The sequence below is a fragment of the Oncorhynchus clarkii genome, chromosome 2 (genome assembly GCF_045791955.1).
Source record: "Oncorhynchus clarkii lewisi isolate Uvic-CL-2024 chromosome 2, UVic_Ocla_1.0, whole genome shotgun sequence".
Lineage (NCBI taxonomy): Eukaryota > Metazoa > Chordata > Actinopteri > Salmoniformes > Salmonidae > Oncorhynchus > Oncorhynchus clarkii.
The window spans coordinates 44260246-44282909 of NC_092148.1; the positions used below are offsets into that span (position 1 = coordinate 44260246).

A 22664-nucleotide genomic window follows, 5' to 3' on the forward strand; every position below is an offset into this window, starting at 1 on the left:
ATGGTCTATCTTGGGTAGTTAAAAAATATATTTGCTTCTAAAGAGCTAGTTGCTCTGCAGTGCAATCTAGCTTGACTTGATATAAAGTTGAGGAAAAAGTAACTAAATAAAACATGTTTATTATCACCTGAAACAATATATTTATCCTGTCTTGAATTAAAATATATTTTACAATCTCCCAAAATAAATGTGATATCTGAGGAGGGACGGTCTCCTCACACTGAGTACAGTAGGTGGCGGTAATTTTATTTATGTAACCTTTATTTAACTAGGCAAGTAATGCACCATAACGTTGGATGCCAACCGCTGATAAACCTCACCGAAGAAGAACTCAATCTTTCGTTAATAACGCTACGCTCACAGGGTTAATTAAGCAAAGCTTTGCTACGAGACTCCGTGAAGACGACGCACGGCGTAATGAAGTACGTCACGACGTAAACGGGGCATTAGTTCCTGTTTCGCTCGCATCATGGCCGCAGTACGCAGCCTACGGGTTTCGGTGAAGTCAGACTGCTCAGAGTCGGATTCAGATCGAGATGCCCGCGAATTTGAACCGATGGAGGTGGAGGAGGGCGAACTCGAGGCAGAAGACATCCCCGTTAACCGGTCCTTGAATGAAGTGCTGCCGGTGAGTAAAGTTTTACGAGGCCGCGGGCTCGCGTACCTTCTGGGCCTGAGGATAGTGTCTGGTTATTGGGGAGCTCAATGAGCTACTGTAGCAAGACGGCCAAGTAGATAACGCTAGCCACTGTAACTAGGCAATATCCTCACTTTCAGTACCCATGTTTTTAGCTAGCAGCCAACTAGCAAGCTACAGTATACTTGTTGATTTTTAGCGGTAGCAAACTAACGTTAACTTTACATATTTTATGACGAACTAGGCTGGACACATTTTCTGATTATTATATTTTGTTATAATAATAATAATAATAATGATATTATATATAATTATATTTGTAGTCGGTCCAAATGATTAGCCAAGCAAGGGAAGTTTGCAATTTAAACCTTCAGCCCTCGTTTTCAGTGTAGTTTGCAAGTGCACAATTATGTTCACTTCGGGGCATTGAACGCCCCATAATTCAATTCGCAAGGATTGTTGTACATCTGCTAAGAGATGTCCGCCAAAACTTAATTTGAACGTCAATGTGGAGTCAACATACAAGTGTAAGTAAAAATGACCATTTTCCTTCTTCAGAAGTAGCTAGGCAGGCTAACGTTTAGTTAGCTAGCAAATGAATTAGCTATCATACAGTAGGCGTACATTAACTATATAATTATTAATATAAGTAATCATAATTGACTGTGGCGCATATAAAGCACCCACAAGCTACCGGTGGCTGAAAACAACACAATCGTTGCGGGATGAACGAGTGAATTTCCGGGCAAGGGCGGTCCATTTAAAAATCATTCATTCCTCCCTTCACCCTGCCAGTGTATAATCTGGCAATGCTCTGGATTTAGGAACGCCCAGAGCGCACTCTGGCACTCCAGATTGCCCATTCGTAAATTCAATCTGGCAACGCTCTGGATTTCCGAACACCCAGAGCGCACTCTGGCACTCCAGATTGAATTTATGAACACACCCGAAACCGTCAAATGTTTAGCTAGTCATTTGTTATGCTAGCAATAGGTTGCATAGTAACATCAACTTCTAGTATACTCAACTGAAACGATACCGTTCGTTTAGTGTACGAAAATGAACTAGTAGTATATACTCAATTAAGTATGTAGTATACATTATGCAAGTATGGGTATTCGAAAACACATCTTAGTTGATTGGTAGTTTTGAAGTAATCGTGAAAAAAACAGGTCTTATTTTAGGGCATTTTTCACCCTGCCAGCTCTTGTTAGCACCGTGTCACCAACTGGCCTTCTGAACATTCTATTCCCAGCCCATTGTTTTACGTCACAATACCAGCATTGCCATTGTGAGCAATGTAACCTGCCAGCGTTAACCTTGACGGCTGACCCGTGGTAACTTATTATTAACAAGGTTACGGCTACTTCATGAGTGAGCTCACCGTTCGCCTGGTTACATGTTGCGGTGACTCACGATGCTAGGGATGCATCAAATGTTAAACATTGTCTGGTCATGGGTAACTATATATTTATTTATTTATTTATTTATTTTCTCAGAAAAATCAGAACAAAACGCTGTCCTCTTTTTCAAGATGTGGCTGATTTTAAACAGCCAGAATATATTGTTTAATTAAGAATAGCCTTTTTATTTTTTTGACGATTTGTTGTTCCTAAATGGCTGCAGGGTAATTTGATATGTGTCAGGTAACCCACTTCATTACTTTGATAAGCCTTCTGCAGGTACCTCATTAAACAACACTTGCTAGGCTCAATCTGAGGTAGCAACTATGAGCTAGCTAGACCTATCCATTTGGTTTGAGCTATAAACCCACTGTTTTTTTTGCCTTAAAAACCCTAAACATAACCTTAGGTATAACCTATTTTAGCCTTAACCCTAATTCTAGGGTAGCCTAGAACACTTTTAGAAGTTGTTAATACCATTTATATGACTAAATAGCATTTTAAAAAAACATTTTTTAAATCCAAGGTAATCATTTTGCTGTTTAGTTATTTTATGATATTTATTATTGCAAGGCAGAACACTTGATTAACAAACCACATTTTATTTGACATTTTTCAAATGTGATCTAGTAACCTCTATGTGAAAGTCCATTAATTGGTGTGGGGCAGGTTAGATCGACTGATCTCAGGAATGAATAAGAAAAATACACTTCATGTTTTAGCTGCCTCACCAATGTCTTTGTGAATGAATAACTTTTAATGGCTAACTATTTCCAATAGATGGCAGCTCCCGAGTGGCATTGTGGTCTAAGGCACTTCTTCTCAGTGCTTAAGGCATCACTACAGACCCTGGTTCGATTCCAGGCTGTATCAAAATTGGCCATGGTCGGGAGTCCCATAGGGCAGCCTACAATTGGCACAGCGTTGTCTGCGTTATGGTTTGGCCAGGCTAGACTGTCATTGAAAATAACAATTTGTTTGTTAAATTTCCTAGTTAAATAAAAGACCCTGAAGCATCGGTTAAGGGTACAAGCAGCAATATGATTGACATAAAACAGCATGCAACCAATGTTCCATGATTTTGTAAATGGTCACTCATTACTTTATGTGTGTATAATCTCGTATTAGGCCTGTGTTGCTTTTGGGAGAGCAAAAAGATAACTATAGCAGGTATTAAACCTCAGCCAAAGAGTTACTAGTCAAATGTGCTAACCTCAACCCTAGTTAGTATATGTAACTGATGTGAAATGGCTAGCTAGTTAGCGGGGTGCGCGCTAATAGCGTTTCAATCGGTGACGTCACTCGCTCCGAGACCTTGAAGTAGTGGTTCCCCTTGCTCTGCTGCAGCTTTTATGGATCGATGGGTAATGATGCTTCGAATGTGGCTGTTGTTTGTGTGCAGCGGGTCTCTGGTTCGAGCCCAGGTAGGGGTGAGGAGAGGGACGGAAGCAAAACTGTTACATTGATGCTGTTGACCCGGATCACTGGTTGCTGCGGAAAAGGTGGTGGTCAAAAGGGGGGTGAGTGTAACCGATGTGAAATGACTAGCTAGTTAGCGGGCGTGCGCTAATAGCATTTCAATCGGTGACGTCACTCGCTCTGAGACCTTGAAGTAGTTGTTTCCCTTGCTCTGCATGGCCCACGGATTTTGTGGAGCGATGGGTAACGATGCTTCGTGGGCAGTTGTAGATGTGTGCAGAGGTTCCCTGGTTCGAGCCCAGGTAGGGGTGAGGAGAGGAACGGAAGCTATACTGTTACATATACATGCATTATGAAATCATCTTAATATCTCACGTGACCGTGTGAATGAACAGCGTCTGAATATAAAATACATAAGCGTGCATCTTCCACAGCCAGCCAAGAAATGACATCATGCAACCCTTGTGGTTAACAAATTTACCTCAACATGCCCCTCGTTTCAGCGAGAAGGCAGAGTGCTCGCTGCCGTTGACGGCACAAGCTTTTGGCGGAGCTTGTTGAGATGGCTACTTGTCCGAGAAGGCAGAGCGGCTGGTTGATGAATTTAACAATGAATGTACTATGAAAATGTGTTGTTGTTGACCAGGGGTGACTGAATTAATGTTCATGATTAGTGATAATAGTTATAGTACTCAAGTATAATATGAAAACGGGTAGTAATAAACATGAATCATCATATTACAAAGTAATAGGTAAATAGTTTTCAGTCCTATGTCTTGAGTTAGCAGTGTGGAACTGGATGGGGGAAAAAAACTTCCGCAGAGTTTTCTTCTGAAATTTAATTTGAGATCTTAGGTTGCAATCTATTGGAATTATTTAGCAATTGCAGTAATACTGAATAGTGTATATTCTTACTAAAGTAGTAATTACTCAGAATTGCAAAATATAACATTTTATAATTAAGTTGATCACTTACAACCTTAAAATAACAATTTATAGCATAACAATGAAACCGACATTAACCAAAAACACCATACTATTTATACGTCTATAAATCTGGTAGCTCTCAAAAGAGCCTTTGCTTTGCGGAGCAGTTCGTTTTCCGGAGTTTGCTGCCTGCCATGTCATCGGTTATTGCCACGCTTTCACAGAGAGGCCTAGTTTACATTTAACATTCTTGTCATTTAGCAGACACTCTCGTCCACAGTGACTTACTAGAGCAATTCGGGTTAAGTGCCTTGCTCAATGGTATAATGACAGATTTTTCACCTAGTCTGCTTGGGGGATTGAACCTGCCACCATTTGGTTAATGCCCTTAACCGCTAGACTACAAACTACAAAAAGGCAAATGGTGGTAGACAAATCATATGCTGGTTAAATAAGGCTGCTCTTAGAACTTTCATACAGCCATTGTTTTGCGGAAATGGGGACATGTCTATTTCGCCAAGTATCTCAAGGTATATATTTTGATGTTTTGAAGTTATGCACCATTTTAATCGGGATAACATATTATTTCTAATAATGTACGTTTGCGCAGCATGCAATGCTGTAAACAATTGCTGAAAGTTCAAATGTACTCATGGAAGTCTGAGGTCTTCCCATTGCTTCCTATAGGTGGAGATATAGGTACAGTGGGGCAAAAAGTATTTAGTCAGCCACCAATTGTGCAAGTTCTCCCACTTAAAAAGATGAGAGAGGCCTGTAATTTTCATCATAGGTACACTTCAACAATGACAGAAAAAATGAGAGAAGAAAATCACATTGTAGGATTTTTAATGAATTTATTAGCAAATTATGGTGGAAAATAAGCATTTGGTCACCTACAAACAAGCAAGATATCAGGCTCTCACAGACCTGTAGAGGCTCCTCTGTCCTCCACTCGTTACCTGTATTAATGGCACCTGTTTGAACTTGTTATCAGTATAAAAAAGACACCTGTCCACAACCTCAAACAGTCACACTCCAAACTCCACTATGGCCAAGACCAAAGAGCTGTCAAAGGACACCAGAAACAAAATTGTAGACCTGCACCAGGCTGGGAAGACTGAATCTGCAATAGGTAAGCAGCTTGGTTTGAAGAAATCTACTGTGGGAGCAATTATTAGGAAATGGAAGACATACAAGACCACTGATAATCTTCCTCGATCTGGGGCTCCAAGCAAGATCTCACCTCGTGTGGTCAAAATGATCACAAGAACGGTGAGCAAAAATCCCAGAACCACACGGGGGGACCTAGTGAATGACCTGCAGAGAGCTGGGACCAAAGTAACAAAGCATACCATCAGTAACACACTACGCCGCCAGGGACTCAAATCCTGCAGTGCCAGACGTGTCCCCCTGCTTAAGCAAGTACATGTCCAGGCCCGTCTGAAGTTTGCTAGAGAGCATTTGGATGATCCAAAAGAAGATTGGTGAAACCAAAATATAACTTTTTGGTAAAAACTCAACTCGTTGTGTTTGGAGGACAAAGAATGCTGTGTTGCATCCAAAGAACACCATATCTACTGTGAAGCATGGGGGTGGAAACATCATGCTTTGGGGCTGTTTTTCTGCAAAGGGACCAGGATGACTGATCCGTGTAAAGGAAAGAATGAATGGGGCCATGTATCGTGAGATTGAGTGAAAACCTCCTTCCATCAGCAAGGGCATTGAAGACGAAACGTTAGCTGGGTCTTTCAGCATGACTGATCCCAAACACACCGCCCGGGCAACGAAGGAGTGGCTTCGTAAGAAGCATTTCACGGTCCTGGAGTGGCCTGGCCAGTTTCCAGATCTCAAACTCATAAATCTTTAGAGGGAGTTGAAAGTCCGTGTTGCCCAGCAACAGCCCCAAAACATCTGCTCTAGAGGAGATCTGCATGGAGGAATGGGCCATAATACCAACAACAGTGTGCGAAAACCTTGTGAAGATTTACAGAAAACGTTTGACCTCTGTCATTGCCAACAAAGGGTATATAACAAAGTATTGAGAGACTTTTGTTATTGACCAAATACTTATTTTCCACCATAATTTGCAAATAAATTCATTAAAAATCCTACAATTTGATTTTCTGGATTTTTTCCCCTCATTTTGTCTGTCATAGTTGAAGTGTACCTATGATGAAAATTACAGGCCTCATCTTTTTAAGTGGGAGAACTTGCACAATTGGTGACTGACTAAATACTTTTATGCCCCACTGTATGTCTGTTTTTATTTTTAAGTGTGTGTTGTGATTTGTATTTTTTTAACCATTTCTAAACCTGTGACCAGAAACAAGCTACATAGGGGCAATACCAGAATAAATGATCTATTGATTCTGTCTCTTCACAGAAAAGTCTACAGAGCTGAGATTGTTGTATGCCCCATATACAGTTGAAGTCGGAAGTTTATGTACACATTAGCCAAATACATTTAAACTCAGCTTAATCTTATTCTTTCTATTTCTATGGGCAAACATTTTTTTCCCCCCTAAATCCTTATGATAAATGCTGCTCCTGAACCAGCCATAGTCTCGCCAGCTGGCTAATCTTTTGAATAAGGTGTAGCAACAACAGATGCATGTTATTCTTCCACCATATGTGGAAATCCATGTTAGCTATCTAGCAGCAAGTTATTCCTCCTCCACACGTGGAAATCCATGTTAGTTAGCTAGCAGCAAGTGATTCCTCCACCAGATGTGGAAATCCATGTTAGCTAGCTAGCAGCAAGTGATTCCTCCACCACACGTGGAAATCCATGTTATTCCTCCACCACACGTGGAGTCCATGTTAGCTAGCTAGCATTGTTATTCCTCCACCACACGTGGAAATCCATGTTAGCTAGCAGCAAGTTATTCCTCCTCCACATGTGGAAATCCATGTTAGCTAGCTAGCAGCAAGTGATTCCTCCTCCACATGTGGAAATCCATGTTAGCTAGCTAGCAGCATGTTATTCCTCCACCACAAGTGTAAATCCATGTTAGCTAGCTAGCAGCAAGTTATTCCTCCACCACACGTGGAAATCCACGTTAGCTAGCTAGCAGCAAGTTATTCCTCCACCACACGTGGAAATCCACGTTAGCTAGCTAGCAGCAAGTTATTCCTCCACCACACGTGGAAATCCACATTAGCTAGCTAGCAGCAAGTTATTCCTCCTCCACACGTGGAAATCCATGTTAGCTAGCTAGCAGCAAGTTATTCCTCCACCACACGTGGAAATCCATGTCAGCTAGCTAGCAGCAAGTTATTCCTCCACCACACGTGGAAATCATGTTAGCTAGTTAGCAGCATGTTATTCCTCCACCACATGTGGAAATCCATGTCAGCTAGCTAGCAGCAAGTTATTCCTCCACCACATGTGGAAATCCATGTCAGCTAGCTAGCAGCATGTTATTCCTCCACCACACGTGGAAATCCATGTTAGCTAGCTAGCAGCATGTTATTCCTCCACCACACGTGGAATTCCATGTTAGCTAGCTAGCAGCATGTTATTCCTCCACCACATGTGGAAATCCATGTTAGCTAGCTAGCAGCAAGGTATTCCTCCTCCACACGTGGAAATCCATGTTAGCTAACTAGCAGCAAGTTATTCCTCCACCACATGTGGAAATCCATGTCAGCTAGCTAGCAGCATGTTATTCCTCCACCACACGTGGAAATCCATGTCAGCTAGCTAGCAGCAAGTTATTCCTCCACCACACGTGGAAATCCACGTTAGCTAGCAGCAAGTTATTCCTCTTCCATACGTGGAAATCCATGTTAGCTAGCAGCAAGTTATTCCTCTTCCATACGTGGAAATCCATGTTAGCTAGCTAGCAGCAAGTTATTCCTCCTCCACACGTGGAAATCCATGTTAGCTAACTAGCAGCAAGTTATTCCTCCACCACATGTGGAAATCCATGTCAGCTAGCTAGCAGCATGTTATTCCTCCTCCACACGTGGAAATCCATGTTAGCTAGCTAGCAGCATGTTATTCCTCCACCACATGTGGAAATCCATGTTAGCTAGCAGCATGTTATTCCTCCACCACATGTGGAAATCCATGTTAGCTAGCTAGCAGCATGTTATTCCTCCTTCACACGTGGAAATCCATGTTTGCTAGCTAGAAGCAAGTTATTCCTCCTCCACATGTGGAAATCCATGTTATTCCTCCTCCACACGTGGAAATCTATGTTCAGTATGCATAAACATTCTAAATGAAACTGAGAATGTCTGCAGTGATAAAATATCTCTTGACACAGTAGCTCAACCCTTTTTTGTGTTAGTGAACACAAGTATTGAATGTCTCTGCTTCGTGCCTAAGTGCGCTGTTCCTCTGGTGCATAGATTTGCACAATGGGTTCAGTGGCGATCATGCAGATCTGAATGGACACTGCACCAAGTGTGACCGGTGTAGATTGCCTCTATATTGCATTTGGATCTGTTTTATTTTCTGATAATTACAGGAAAAACTTCCATAAACAAATTCTGTAATGCCCTTATATGCCAACACCTCTCTTCCACATGGGTACAGTAGTCTGGGCCCAGTATAACAATCTCATTTCACATAACAGTACAGTATAATGCAAACTCAATGTACAGTATGAAATGTGAATGTACAGTATAGGCCTATGCTGACCTCTGCAAAGTACAAATTCACACGGAAGGGGGACATGAATAGCCAAGCAAGCCCAATGATGACATGTAACCTACAGTAGCTAGCTAACATGTACAGTAGGAACAGACACTTTACAAGATAAAAAAGTGAATAAATAACAAATGCATACATATCACAATGGTGGGAGACCATTTTTATAATGCCCTGTCAGAGACCATATAAATTCATTTTATAAGTGTCTTAACATAGGATTGATTATGACTTCTGGGACAATGTGACAGTAACCTACCTCTTCCACATGGGTACAGTAGACAGGGATGAGGTAATGGGGGCAGGTGACGTTTATATGGGGGAATGCAGAAGGAAGTGTGCAACATTAAAAGGGCACGTACAACAACAAAAGGAATGTACACCGATATCAGGCGTGGAACTATTCAGATTGTGTAATTATGCAACATGAATTTCAGTACTTGACCACACCTGAAAGTGATCTGGCAAACATTTGCATGAATACTAGTTCCATCATTGAAAGATGAGGCTAAACCAACAGTCAAACTTTAACTGCCATAACGCGTCTTGCCTTTCTTGACTTTGTGTTTCTAGGATGCCATTGAGAGGACGGAGAAGAGCACAGAAAGTTTCCACTTCTGTGCACAGGCCAACCCAGCCCAGATTGTGGTACTAGACAGAGACACCATGAAGAAAGGTACATATACACACAGCGCTGGATAGAGACAAAATGAAGAAAAGTACACGCAAATAGACTTAGCTGGCTTTTTTTTAATCACTTTCACACTTATTCACATACTGAATACACTCTCTCTTTCTCAGCCATCCCTAACTTGCGCCTGGAGGCGTTGCATGTGGCGGGTGTGGATGATATGAGCACCCAGGATGTGTTTGGCTACTTTAAGGAGTACCCTCCAGCACACATTGAGTGGATCGACGACGCCTCCTGTGAGTAACACACAGCGGCAACTGACAACAAATGGGCTGTTTTAACATGTCATTAAATATGGTTTCCTAGGTAACGTGGTGTGGCTGGATGATGTCACTTCCACCCGGGCTCTGATCAACATCAGCCACGTGCCTGACCCAGAGGTGGTTACCAAAGAGACAGGCGACACCAAAGAACTTGGTGATCCCACCCAGGAGAGCAAGGGTACTGTTCGGCGCGTGTGTGCGCTTGTTCATGTACTGTCCAGTGTGTGTGTGTGTCCTTGTTCCAATGTTCAGTGTCTATGTTTTATGATCAGATATAGTGGGTAATTCTGTGTTAATGGTCAGAACTGCGATGTGGTGCTTGTGTGGTCAGTCATATGAAGCATGTACTTGATGTGTTTTGTCACTGAAATTTGCCTGCCATTCTCTCAGCTCGAGGGCAATCCGATGATGATGATGATGATGATGATGGAGAGGTGGAGGAGGAGCAAAAAGAGCCGGTGAAAGAGAACCGTGAGGAGAGTGAGGGAAAAGCCAGCGAGGGAGAGACTGAGGAGAAAACAGAGCCTGAGACCACCCAGGTAAAACTGTATGCCAGACCATTTTCTGTGGAAAACATTGCATGTTAGTAACCTGTGTGTGTGGAAATGCTGCATGTTGTTTACCTGTGTGTTTCAGGTGGACCTGCTGTCCCAGGCAGAGATTGAGTCACTGCTCCGGAATGACCTACGTCCAGCCACCAAACCCTTCAAGGGCAACAGACTCTTCCTGAGGTTGGCCACTCACGGTGAGATGCTTGCATACATGCATGCATGCATGCATGCATACATAACGTACATAAATAACATGCATGCATGCATGCATACATACATAACATGCATACATGCATTCTCTCAACCAGCTTCATGAGGTCACCTGGAATGCATTTCAATTAACAGGTGTGCCTTGTTTAAAGTTAATTTGTGTCATTTCTTTCTTTAATGAGTTTGAGCCAATCAGTTGTGTTGTGACAAGGTAGGGGTGGTATAGAAGATAGCCCTATTTGGTAAAAGACCAGGTCCATATTATGGCAAGAACAGCTCAAATAAGCAAAGAGAAATAACAGTCTATCATTACTTTAAGACATGAAGGTCAGTCAATCCGGAAGGTTTCTTCAAGTACAGTTGCAAAATCCATCAAGCACCATGATGAAACTGCCACAGGAAAGGAAGAGAAAGAGTTACCTCTGCTACAGAGGAGTAGGATGGTCAAATAAAAATCCTTGAATGAGTAGGTGTGTCCAAACTTTTGACTGGTACTGTACAGACACGCTCACAAGACGTATACACACTACAAACAAAGGCTTTGGACACCAAGCTAGCAACATTTATAAGTCATAAGTATTAGTTTCTTCTTAAGAATTTGAAGTTGTATTTGACGTCTGAAGGAGTGGTAAGATTAGGATTCTGGTACAATGTTTCTCTCACTGTGTGTTCAGATGATAAGAAGGAGATGGGTGCTGCGAGGAAGAGCAGATATTACATGAAGTACGGCAACCCCAACTACGGAGGCATGAGGGGCATCCTCAGCAACTCCTGGTAACCACACACACACCTACTTCCTTACTTCAACATTCATTCATACTTGCTGGATAGGCACACCAGATGACCCTGTGGTGCGTCTCCATGGCGATACAGTGGTGTGCTAAGCCATCATGGCAGCCGCCACCAGACAGTCACCACCATGGCTGACTGGAACTCATATGCTGCTACACTGTTGTACATGGTCCTCCTTTGTCTTTTTGCTCACTATTTCCTGACATGACACCATCTTTAACTTTTTCTTTGTCTGCACTTTCCCTCTATCAGAAAAATACTAGGTCAACATTGCTAACATTCAGGGATGCAAACTAGTCACCTTTCGGCTGAATTTCGCCGTTTTAAATCCAAAATAGGTGACCTACGTGAATCGTGTAGATCCGATGAGGAAAGTTTAGTGGGGGGGGGGGGTGCTTTGGATCACCCCTGGCTGTAAGCGACCGAGTGATGCGCGTTTGTAAGCGTACGAGTGATGCGCGTTTGTAAGCGAACGAGTGATGCTGGCTCTATCCAAGGCTCAGCCAATCATTCACGCGACTGAAGAGAGAAGAGACAACCAGTTTGCTAGTTACAGAATCAGCGCGTGACTGAAGAGAGAAGAGACAACCAGTTTGCTAGTTACAGAATCAGTGCGCGACTGAAGAGAACCAGTTTGCTAGTTACAGAATCAGCTCACGACTGAAGAGAACCAGTTTGCTAGTTACAGAATCAGCTCACGACTGAAGAGAACCAGTTTGCTAGTTACAGAATCAGTGCGCGACTGAAGAGAGAAGAGACAACCAGTCGCCAGGTGTACAGTGTTTCCTCCGACACATTGGTGCAGCTTGGCTGGGTTGTGTTTCTGAGGGCGCACGGCTCTCGACCTCGAAACTTTTGTATGAGTGAGGGGGGATTATTATTAAATGTTTTACTCAGTGAATGTTATTTTTGCACACATGTAGCCTTGTGCACTTGATCAATGTCTACTATAGTGGCCACTATAATAGAGCAGCAAGAGAATGCCTGTTTGTTTCATTCTATTTCTACTTTAAGATGTTTTTTTCCCAAGTGCAATATTTACATGTGTGTGTGGTCAGAAGTGTTCTATTATAAAGGCTGGCATGGTAACTGTAATATTAGTGCATTGTTTTTTTTTCTCAAGACTTGAGTGTCATTTGCAGTAAAATCTAGGCAACAAATAACATTGGATTGAGTTAGGTTCACATGAACCACTATTTATTTTACACCCAGACTGATCATGGAGATCATGTTGTTTAATTAGTTAACCTGCATTTCCCCCGAGCAGGGATGTTTTCAGTGAAGAAGAAAGAGGTGTCACCTTTTTGGGACCTCACAGGTTTGCATCCCTGAACATTTGTTTGTCATCCACGTCTTGAACACAACAGAAATCATTCTCTTTCCCTTTTATTCTCCCATCACTCACTTTCTCTACTTATCTATTTTTCTGTCTTTTTTCAGTTTATTTCCACTTCTATCACAATGCTGGACATGCTGGTTAGTCTAGAATCCCCAAATGTATAACTGGACTTGGTAGCCAGTTCCAGTGCTTTAATTCTTCCCTCTAATCAGAGACTGATCTAAACAGAACAGAACAGAAAACCAGCAGTACTCTGGACCCTGTAGGGAAATATTTGAATATCCCTGGACTAGAAGGTTAAGTGGATGTGGTTAGGTTAGAAGTTGAAGATATAGGGTGGATACTAGGTGAGGTATAGACTGTACTGTGTGAAGTATAGAAGGTATAGGGCAGGTACTAGGTGAGGTATAGACTGTACTGTGTGACGTATAGGGTGGGTACTAGGTGAGGTATAGACTGTGCTGTGTAAGGTATAGAAGGTATAGGGTGGGTATTAGGTGAGGTATAGACTGTACTGTGTAAGGTATAGACGGTATAGATAGGGTGGGTACTAGGTGAGGTATAGACTGCTGTGTGAAGTATATGAGTGGGTATGTTTGTTGCTAATGTCTGTCACCTTCTGCAGGAAGAGACGGTATCACACACGCAGAATTGTGAGCAAGAAACCCCTCATAGGGGACAGCATGGGGGACACACCACCCTACAAACACAGCCACTCTGGTAAGTACACACACTGCTCTACACACACACTGCTCTACACACACACTGCTCTACACACACACTGCTCTACACACACACTGCTCTACACATACACTGCTCTACACACACACTGCTCTACACACACACTGCTCTACACACACACTGCCCTACACACACACACACACACACACACACACACACTGCCCTACACACACACACACACACACACACACACACACTGCCCTACACACACACACACACACACACACTCTGCCCACACACACACACACACTGCCCTACACACACACACACACACACACACACACACACTGCCCTACACACACACACACACACACACACACTGCCCTACACACACACACTGCCCTACACACACTGCCCTACACACACACACTGCCCTACACACACACACACACACTGCCCTACACACACACTGCTCTACACACACACTGCTCTACACACACTGCTCTACACACACACTGCTCTACACACACACTGCCCTACACACACACACACACACACACACACACACACTGCCCTACACACACACACACACACACACTGCCCTACACACACACACACACACACACACTCTGCCCACACACACACACACACTGCCCTACACACACACACACACACACACACACACACACACACTGCCCTACACACACACACACACACACACACTGCCCTACACACACACACACACACACACACACTGCCCTACACACACACACTGCCCTACACACACTGCCCTACACACACACACTGCCCTACACACACACACACACACTGCCCTACACACACACACACACACTGCCCTACACACACACACACACTGCCCTACACACACACACACACACACACTGCCCTACACACACACACACACACACACACACACACACACACTGCCCTACACACACACACACACACACACACACTGCCCTACACACTGCCCTATACACACACACACACACACACACACACACACACACACACACACACACACACACACACACTGCCCTACACACACACACACACACACACACACACACACACTGCCCTACACACACACACACACACACACACACACACACACACACACACACACTGCCCTACACACACACACACACACACACACACTGCCCTACACACACACACACACACACACACACACACACACACTGCCCTACACACACACACACACACACACACACTGCCCTACACACACACACACACACACACACACACACTGCCCTACACACACACACTGCCCTACACACACACACTGCCCTACACACACACACACACTGCCCTACACACACACACACACACTGCCCTACACACACACACACACACTGCCCTACACACACACACACACACTGCCCTACACACACACACACACACTGTCCTACACACACACACACACACACACTGCCCTACACACTGCCCTACACACACACACACACACACACACACACACTGCCCTACACACACACACACACACACACACACACACACACTGCCCTACACACACACACACACACACTGCCCTACACACACACACTGCCCTACACACACACACACACACACACACACTGCCCCACACACACACACACAGCCCTACACACACACACACACACACTGCCCTACACACACACACACTGACCTACACACACACACACACACTGCCCTACACACACACACTGCCACACACACACACACACACTGCCCTACACATACACACACACACTGCCCTACACACACACACACACTGCCCTACACACACACACACACTGCCCTACACACACACACACTGCCCTACACACACACACACACACACACACACACTGCCCTACACACACACACACACACACACTGCCCTACACACACACACACACACACACACACTGCCCTACACACACACACACACACTGCCCTACACACACACACACACTGCCCTACACACACACACACTGCCCCCACACACACACACACACACACACACACACACACACACACACACACACACACACACTGCCCTACACACACACACACACACACACACACACTGCCCTACACACACACACACACACACTGCCCTACACACACACACACACACACTGCCCTACACACACACACACACACTGCCCTACACACACACACTGCCCTACACACACACACACACACACACACACACACACACACACACACTGCCCTACACACACACACACACACACACACACACTGCCCTACACACACACACACACTGCCCTACACACACACTACCCTACACACACACACACACACACACTGCCACACACACACACACACACTGCCCTACACACACACTGCCCTACACACACACACACTGCCCTACACACACACACACACTGCCCTACACACACACACACACTGCCCTACACACACACACACACTGCCCTACACACACACACACACACACACACTGCCCTACACACACACACACACACACACACTGCCCTACACACACACACACTGCCCTACACACACACACACACTGCCCTACACACTCACACACACTGCCCTACACACACACACACACACTGCCCTACACACACACACACACACTGCCCTACACACACACACACACTGCCTTACACACACACACTGCCCTACACACACACACACACACACTGCCCTACACACACACACACTGCCTTACACACACACACTGCCCTACACACACACACACACACTGCCCTACACACACACACTGCCCTACACACACACACTGCCCCACACACACACACACACCACACACACACACACTGCCCTACACACACACACACACACACACACACACACTGCCCTACACACACACACACACACACTGCCCCACACACACACACTGCCCTACACACACACTGCCACACACACACACACACACACTGCCCTACACACACACACACACACTGCCCTACACACACACACTGCCCTACACACACACACACACTGCCCTACACACACACACACACACTGCCCTACACACACACACACACACTGCCCTAACACACACACACACACTGCCCTACACACACACACACACACACACACACTGCCCTACACACACACACACACACACACACACACACACACACACACACACACACTGCCCTACACACACACACACACACACACACTGCCCTACACACACACACACACACTGCCCTACACACACACACACACACACTGCCCTACACACACACACACACACACTGCCCTACACACACACACACACTGCCCTACACACACACACACACTGCCTTACACACACACACACTGCCCTACACACACACACACACACACTGCCCTACACACACACACACACACTGCCCTACACACACACACTGCCCTACACACACACACACACACTGCCCTACACACACACACTGCCCTACACACACACACTGCCCTACACACACACACACACTGCCCTACACACACACACACACTGCCCTACACACACACACTGCCCTACACACACACACACACACACACACACACACACACACACACTCTGGTAAGTACACATAAACACACCCTGACCCCCACATACCCTACACACACACACACACACACACACACAGACACTCTGGTAAGTACACATGAACACACCCTGACCCCCCCCCACACACCCTGCACCCTACACACACACACCCTGCTCTACACACGTACTGCTCTACCAATACACTGCTCTACACACACCAACCCTGGGAACAACACACTCACACGCCAGCCTAAATATACTTGGGTGACAACACGCGCACACAAACATTTACAGACGAGGCCCAACTGCATGTGCAAATGTTAATTTCCAGATCCCCTGTGTTAATCTGACTTCCTCCCCTTCTTTCTCCTTCATCCCCCCCCCCCCCTCCAGCTGACCTGATCAACCTGCCAGAAGAACCAATAGAGGAAGAAGAGGATGAGGAAGAGGACATGGACTCAGACGACAGGGTGGTGGAGTACAAGGAGAAGGGGGAAAGAGGGAGGGTGAGGGTGGGGGGCCCAGTGGTGGCCCTGTGGAGTCGTTTGGGAAGACCCTCTTCCCCCTCGGTCTTGTCGGACTCAGACAAGATGGACTATGACTTGGAGCTCAAGATGATCTCCACCCCCTCTCCCAAGAAGAGCATGAAGATGACCATGTACGCAGACGAGGTCGAGACCAACCTCAGGACTATACGGTCAGTGAGTGGTGGGTTACCATGTATTCTGACAAGGCCATGACCAACCTCAGGACTATACAGTCAGTATAGGACTATGTATTCTGACAAGGCCATGACCAACCTCAGGAGCCTACAGTCTTTTTCTGTGAGTGTGTAGAATGTGGACCCTTTTAATATAGGTAAACATAGTGAAAACATTTGCTGTCTGTGTTTTTCAGACACTCTGCTGTTCGGCGTGACAGCGGCTCGGGGGGTAGTGGCATCCGGAACAGGATTGGTGGAGGAGCGGTGGGCGAGACCAAAAGCAGTGCGGTGGAGAAAGTGATAGACGTGAGGCAGCTATTGGAGGAGAAGAGGCGTGGCCTATCCCAGCACAAACATCGCCACCCTGTGGCCAGCATTGGAAGTACGGGTCAGTTGTCCACCACTCTCCAAAGTCAATCAACTCTTTTTTTTTGTCACGTGGCGAATACAACAGGTGTAGACCTTATAGTGAAATGCTGAATTACAAGCCCTTAACCAACAATGCAGTTTTAATAAGAAAAGTGTTCAATTATTTACAAAAATAAACTGAAATAATACATAAATATAAATAACATTATCAATGTAATATTGTTCCCGGACACTGTGTATGTTGAGTGCTGTATTTAACCATGTTCTGGGTTGTGTGTGTAGATGTGAGGCAGCGGTTAGGGAAGAGGCCGTACTCTTCTGAGAGACGACACTCCACCTATCCCGTCGCCTCCCGAGACTCATCCCCTCCCCGAGAGCCGATCACAGATGTGCACAGGCGACTGGGCGTGGTAATACAAGACACCCGCGGCCTCCACCCCGATTCGTCCAAAGACAGGAAATCAAGTAAATAAGGAAGAAAAACGCACATGTCCATATACTGCTATTAGTCAATAATGCAGTAGGTTTGTTGAAAAGACACTGATAGAAAGTGCTTTAACCTCTCTGGGATATTTGGGACGGTAGCGTCCCACCCCGTCAACAGCCAGTGAAAGTGCATGGTGCCAAATTCAAAACAACAATCTCACAATTAAAATTCCTCAAGCATACAAGCATTTTACACCATTTTAAAGATATCATTCTTGTTAATCCAGCCACAGTGTCTGATTTCAAAAAGGCTTTACAGCGAAAGCACCACAAACGATTAAGTCACCACCAAGCCACAGAAAATTAGCCATTTTTCCAGCCAAAGAGAGGAGTCACAAAATGCAGAAATAGACATCAAATTAATCACTAACCTTTGATCTTCATCAGATGACACTCATAGGACTTCATGTTACACAATGCATGTATGTTTTGTTCGATAAAGTGCCTATTTATATCCAAAAATCTCAGTTTACATTAGCGTGTTATGTTCAGTATTTCCAAAACATCCGGTGATTTTGCAGAGAGCCACATCAATTCACAGATATACTCATAATAACCATTGCTAAAAGATACAACTGTTAATAATGGAATTATAGATCCACTTCTCCTTAATGCAACCGCTGTGTCAGATTTCAAAAAAGCTTCACGAAAAAAGCACACCATGCAATAATCTGAGTACAGCGCTCAGAGACCAAAACAGCCAAAGAGATATCCGCCATGTTGTGCAGTCAACAGTCAGAATTAGCATTATAAATATTCACTTACCTTTGATGATCTTCATCAGAATGCACTCCCAGGAATCCCAGTTCCACAATAAATGTTTGATTTGTTCGATAAAGTTCATAATTTATGTCCAAATACCTTCCTTTGTTAGGGCATTTGGTAAACAAATCCAAACGCACGTGCAAGTCCAGCCGAAAGGTCGGACGAAAAGTCCAAAAAGTTATATTACAGGTCGTAGAAATATGTCAAACTAAGTATAGAATCAATCTTTAGGATGCTTTTAACATATATCTTCAATAATATTCCAACCAGAGAATTCCTTTGTCTGTAGAAAAGCAATGGAACGCGAGGCAACTTTCACATTAACGCGCATCACGAGCCCGGGGCCCTCTGCCAGACACCTTACTCATTCCCCTCTCATTTGGCCCTCCTTCACAGTAGAAGCATCAAACAAGGTTCTAGAGACTGTTGACATCTAGTGGAAGCCTTAGGAAGTGCAACATGACCAATATCCTACTGTCTTCAGTAGGGAATGAGTTGAAAAACGACCAACCTCAGATTTCCCACTTCCTGGTTGGATTTTTTCTCAAGTTTTCGCCTGCCATATGAGTTCTGTTCCACTCAGACATCATTCAAACAGTTTTAGAAACTTCTTCAGTGTGTTTTCAATCCAAATATACTAATTATATGCATATTATATGCTACTCAATACTGCCCCCCAGTCACCAAGAAATGAATATTGAACCCCCTCCCTCTCCAGGTCGTCTGTGGAACAGGCTCGGCCCCTCCTATAAGGGCGAAGTTCCCGAGCGGAAGCCTCCCAGTCACAGAGCGGGTTCGGGATCAACCAGCTCCAGGTTGGGGGGGCGGGGAGAAGAAGACGTTGAGAAGGAGAACGACTCTGCACTGCAGAAGGTGTGGGGGGCCTTGATCAAACAGAAGGAACAGCAGACCCACAAGATGAAGAGGAGTCGGCTTGACAACCTGCCCTCGCTACAGATAGAGATCAGCCGGGAGAGCAGCAACGGGTCCGACTCAGACTCCTGAGAGACTGAGGGAGAGGAAGGGTAGGGAGGGGGCAGAGAATGAGTAGGGGAACGAGACGTGTTGATAGAAACTGAGTCGGGGAAGAGAGGTGTGAGTGAAATGCAGAATAAATACAAATGGTGGGGGAGGGTTTAGATCAGTGTGGATTGGGTCATGCCTTCATCTAGAGCAGAAAGGTGACCACCCCCACACCTGCTCTCCTCTTGAGTTACTCGTCTCTGTTTAGATCCTTATGGGCCCCCGTCGCTGTGACCTGGTCCATCGTACCAACACAAAAGAACTGGACAGAATTGTCTGATGTGGAGAGAAGTTATGTTTGTCAGGACAGGAGGCATATGATCTCTGCAGCCCATGGGACTGGTGTTCTGATCAAATGTGTTCCTGTGACATTTTACTGATGGCCTACCTACACTTCAAGTCATGTCAAATATTTAAAGGGCAATATAAATGTCTCTGTTGGCCCCTGTGATGTCAACTACAGAAGAACTGGGACAAGGATAAGATCCAGATACTGAGCGCTCTCCCTGGCTCTCTGTGTGTGTGGAACCAGACACAGGATCATACAGTCTATGGTATCTATGTGTGAGTGACTTTGAACAACAAATATTGAGTTTGTGGCATTTTATTTCCTTCCACAGGCTTGGCCCATAGAGACAACTAAACCAGATGAATCGATTCTCTACTGAAAGGTTTTGTACTGTCTCAATGTTTTATGTGCAAATGGCCAATGTTGTTATGTTTTTCAAGGCGGAAGATTCTTCAATGCCTGTGCCATCCTTCAAAGCCCCATAGTACACTACTTTTGACCAGAGCCCTATGTAGGGAATAGTGTGCCGGTTTGAGGACGACCTTACATTCCCAGACAGAAAAGGAATTGATTTCATTAAGGCCTAAGCAGAAATAAAACATGTCAACAACTGTCTGCTTGTCTTGGCAATGGTGACAACTCTTTATTTGACCTGGTAATTTGACTGAATACAATCAACTAAAGGTCATTTTCCAAGAAGAAACATTGATAGGATAGCCTTAAAACATGTTGGTTTGGTGTCTTTAACAGTTCAAGAGTTAAGGTTGGGAAGTTATTGTGTGTGCACACAGTCAAGTTTGGTTTTATTTTTCAATTTTCTACATTTATAGAATAATAGTGAAGACATCAAAATGATGAAATAACACATGGAATCATATAGTAGCCAAAAGAGTTAAACAATTCAAAATAGGTTTGAGATTCTTCATAGTAGCCACCCTTCCCCTTGACAACTTTGCACATTTGGCATTCTCTCAACCAGCTTCATGAGGTAGTCACCTGGAATGCATTGCAATTAACAGGTTTGCCTCGTTAAAAGATAATTTGTGGAATTTATTTACTTAATGTGTTGGAGCCAATCAGTTGGGTTGTGACAAGGTAGGGTGGTATACAGAAGATGTATACCATAATGGCAAGAACAGCTCAAATAAGCAAAGCGAAACCACAGTCTGTTACTTTAAGACATGAAGATCAGTCATCTGGGAAATGTCAAGAACTTTGAAAGTTTCTTCAAGTGCTGTCACACAAACCATCAAGCGCTATGATGAAACTGGCTCTCATGAGGACCGCCACAGTAAAGGAAGACCCAGAGTTACCTCTGCTGAGAGCTACCAGCCTCAGAAATTGCAGCCCAAATAAATGGCTCACATAGTTCAAGTAACAGACACATCTCAACATCAACTGTTCAAACGGAGACCACGTGAATCGGGCTTTCATGGTCGAATTGCTACAAAGAAACCACTACTAATGGACACCAATAAAAAGAGGAGACTTGTTTGGGCCAAGAAACACAAGCAATGGACTTTAGACCAGTAACCACGCCAGCCCAGGACAACCACATCTGGCTTCTTCACCTGCAAGATTGTCTGAGACCAGCCACCAGGACATCTGATGAAACTGGGTTTGCACAACTGAAGAATTTCTGCATAAACTGTCAGAAATAGTCTCAGGGAAGCTCATCTGCGTGCTCGTCGTCCTCAGCAGGGTCTTAACCTGACTGCTGTTCGGTGTCGTAACCGACTTCAGTGGGCAAATGCTCACCTTTGATGGCCACTGGCATGCTGGAGAAGTGTACTCTTCACGGATGAATCCCAGTTCCAACTCTCCTGGGCAGATTGCGTCGTGTGGGCGAGCAGTTTGCTGATGTCAATGTTGTGAACAGAGTGCTGCATGGTGG

At 44.7% G+C, this 22664-nt stretch overlaps 1 protein-coding gene across 3 annotated transcripts; it reads left to right on the forward strand.

Annotated features, from left to right (window-relative positions):
* Nucleotides 1-440: 440 nt before the first annotated feature.
* On the forward strand, nt 441-21385 carry LOC139381218 (nuclear cap-binding protein subunit 3-like). Of its 3 annotated transcripts, none has more exons than XM_071124678.1 (12): nt 441-628; nt 9617-9719; nt 9845-9970; nt 10041-10175; nt 10388-10536; nt 10634-10742; nt 11433-11532; nt 13515-13609; nt 17529-17832; nt 18033-18226; nt 18490-18672; nt 20177-21385. In XM_071124678.1, the coding sequence occupies exons 1-12, from the start codon at nt 470-472 to the stop codon at nt 20461-20463; spliced, it is 1944 nt and encodes a 647-aa protein (XP_070980779.1). In that variant the 5' UTR covers nt 441-469; the 3' UTR covers nt 20464-21385. The 3 variants fall into 3 exon arrangements, with proteins under 3 accessions (XP_070980779.1, XP_070980786.1, XP_070980794.1); XM_071124685.1 differs by having other exon boundaries at nt 455-628; nt 18033-18220; XM_071124693.1 differs by lacking the exon at nt 18490-18672 and having other exon boundaries at nt 455-628; nt 18033-18220; nt 20177-20563.
* The last annotated feature ends 1279 nt before the right edge of the window (nt 21386-22664 follow it).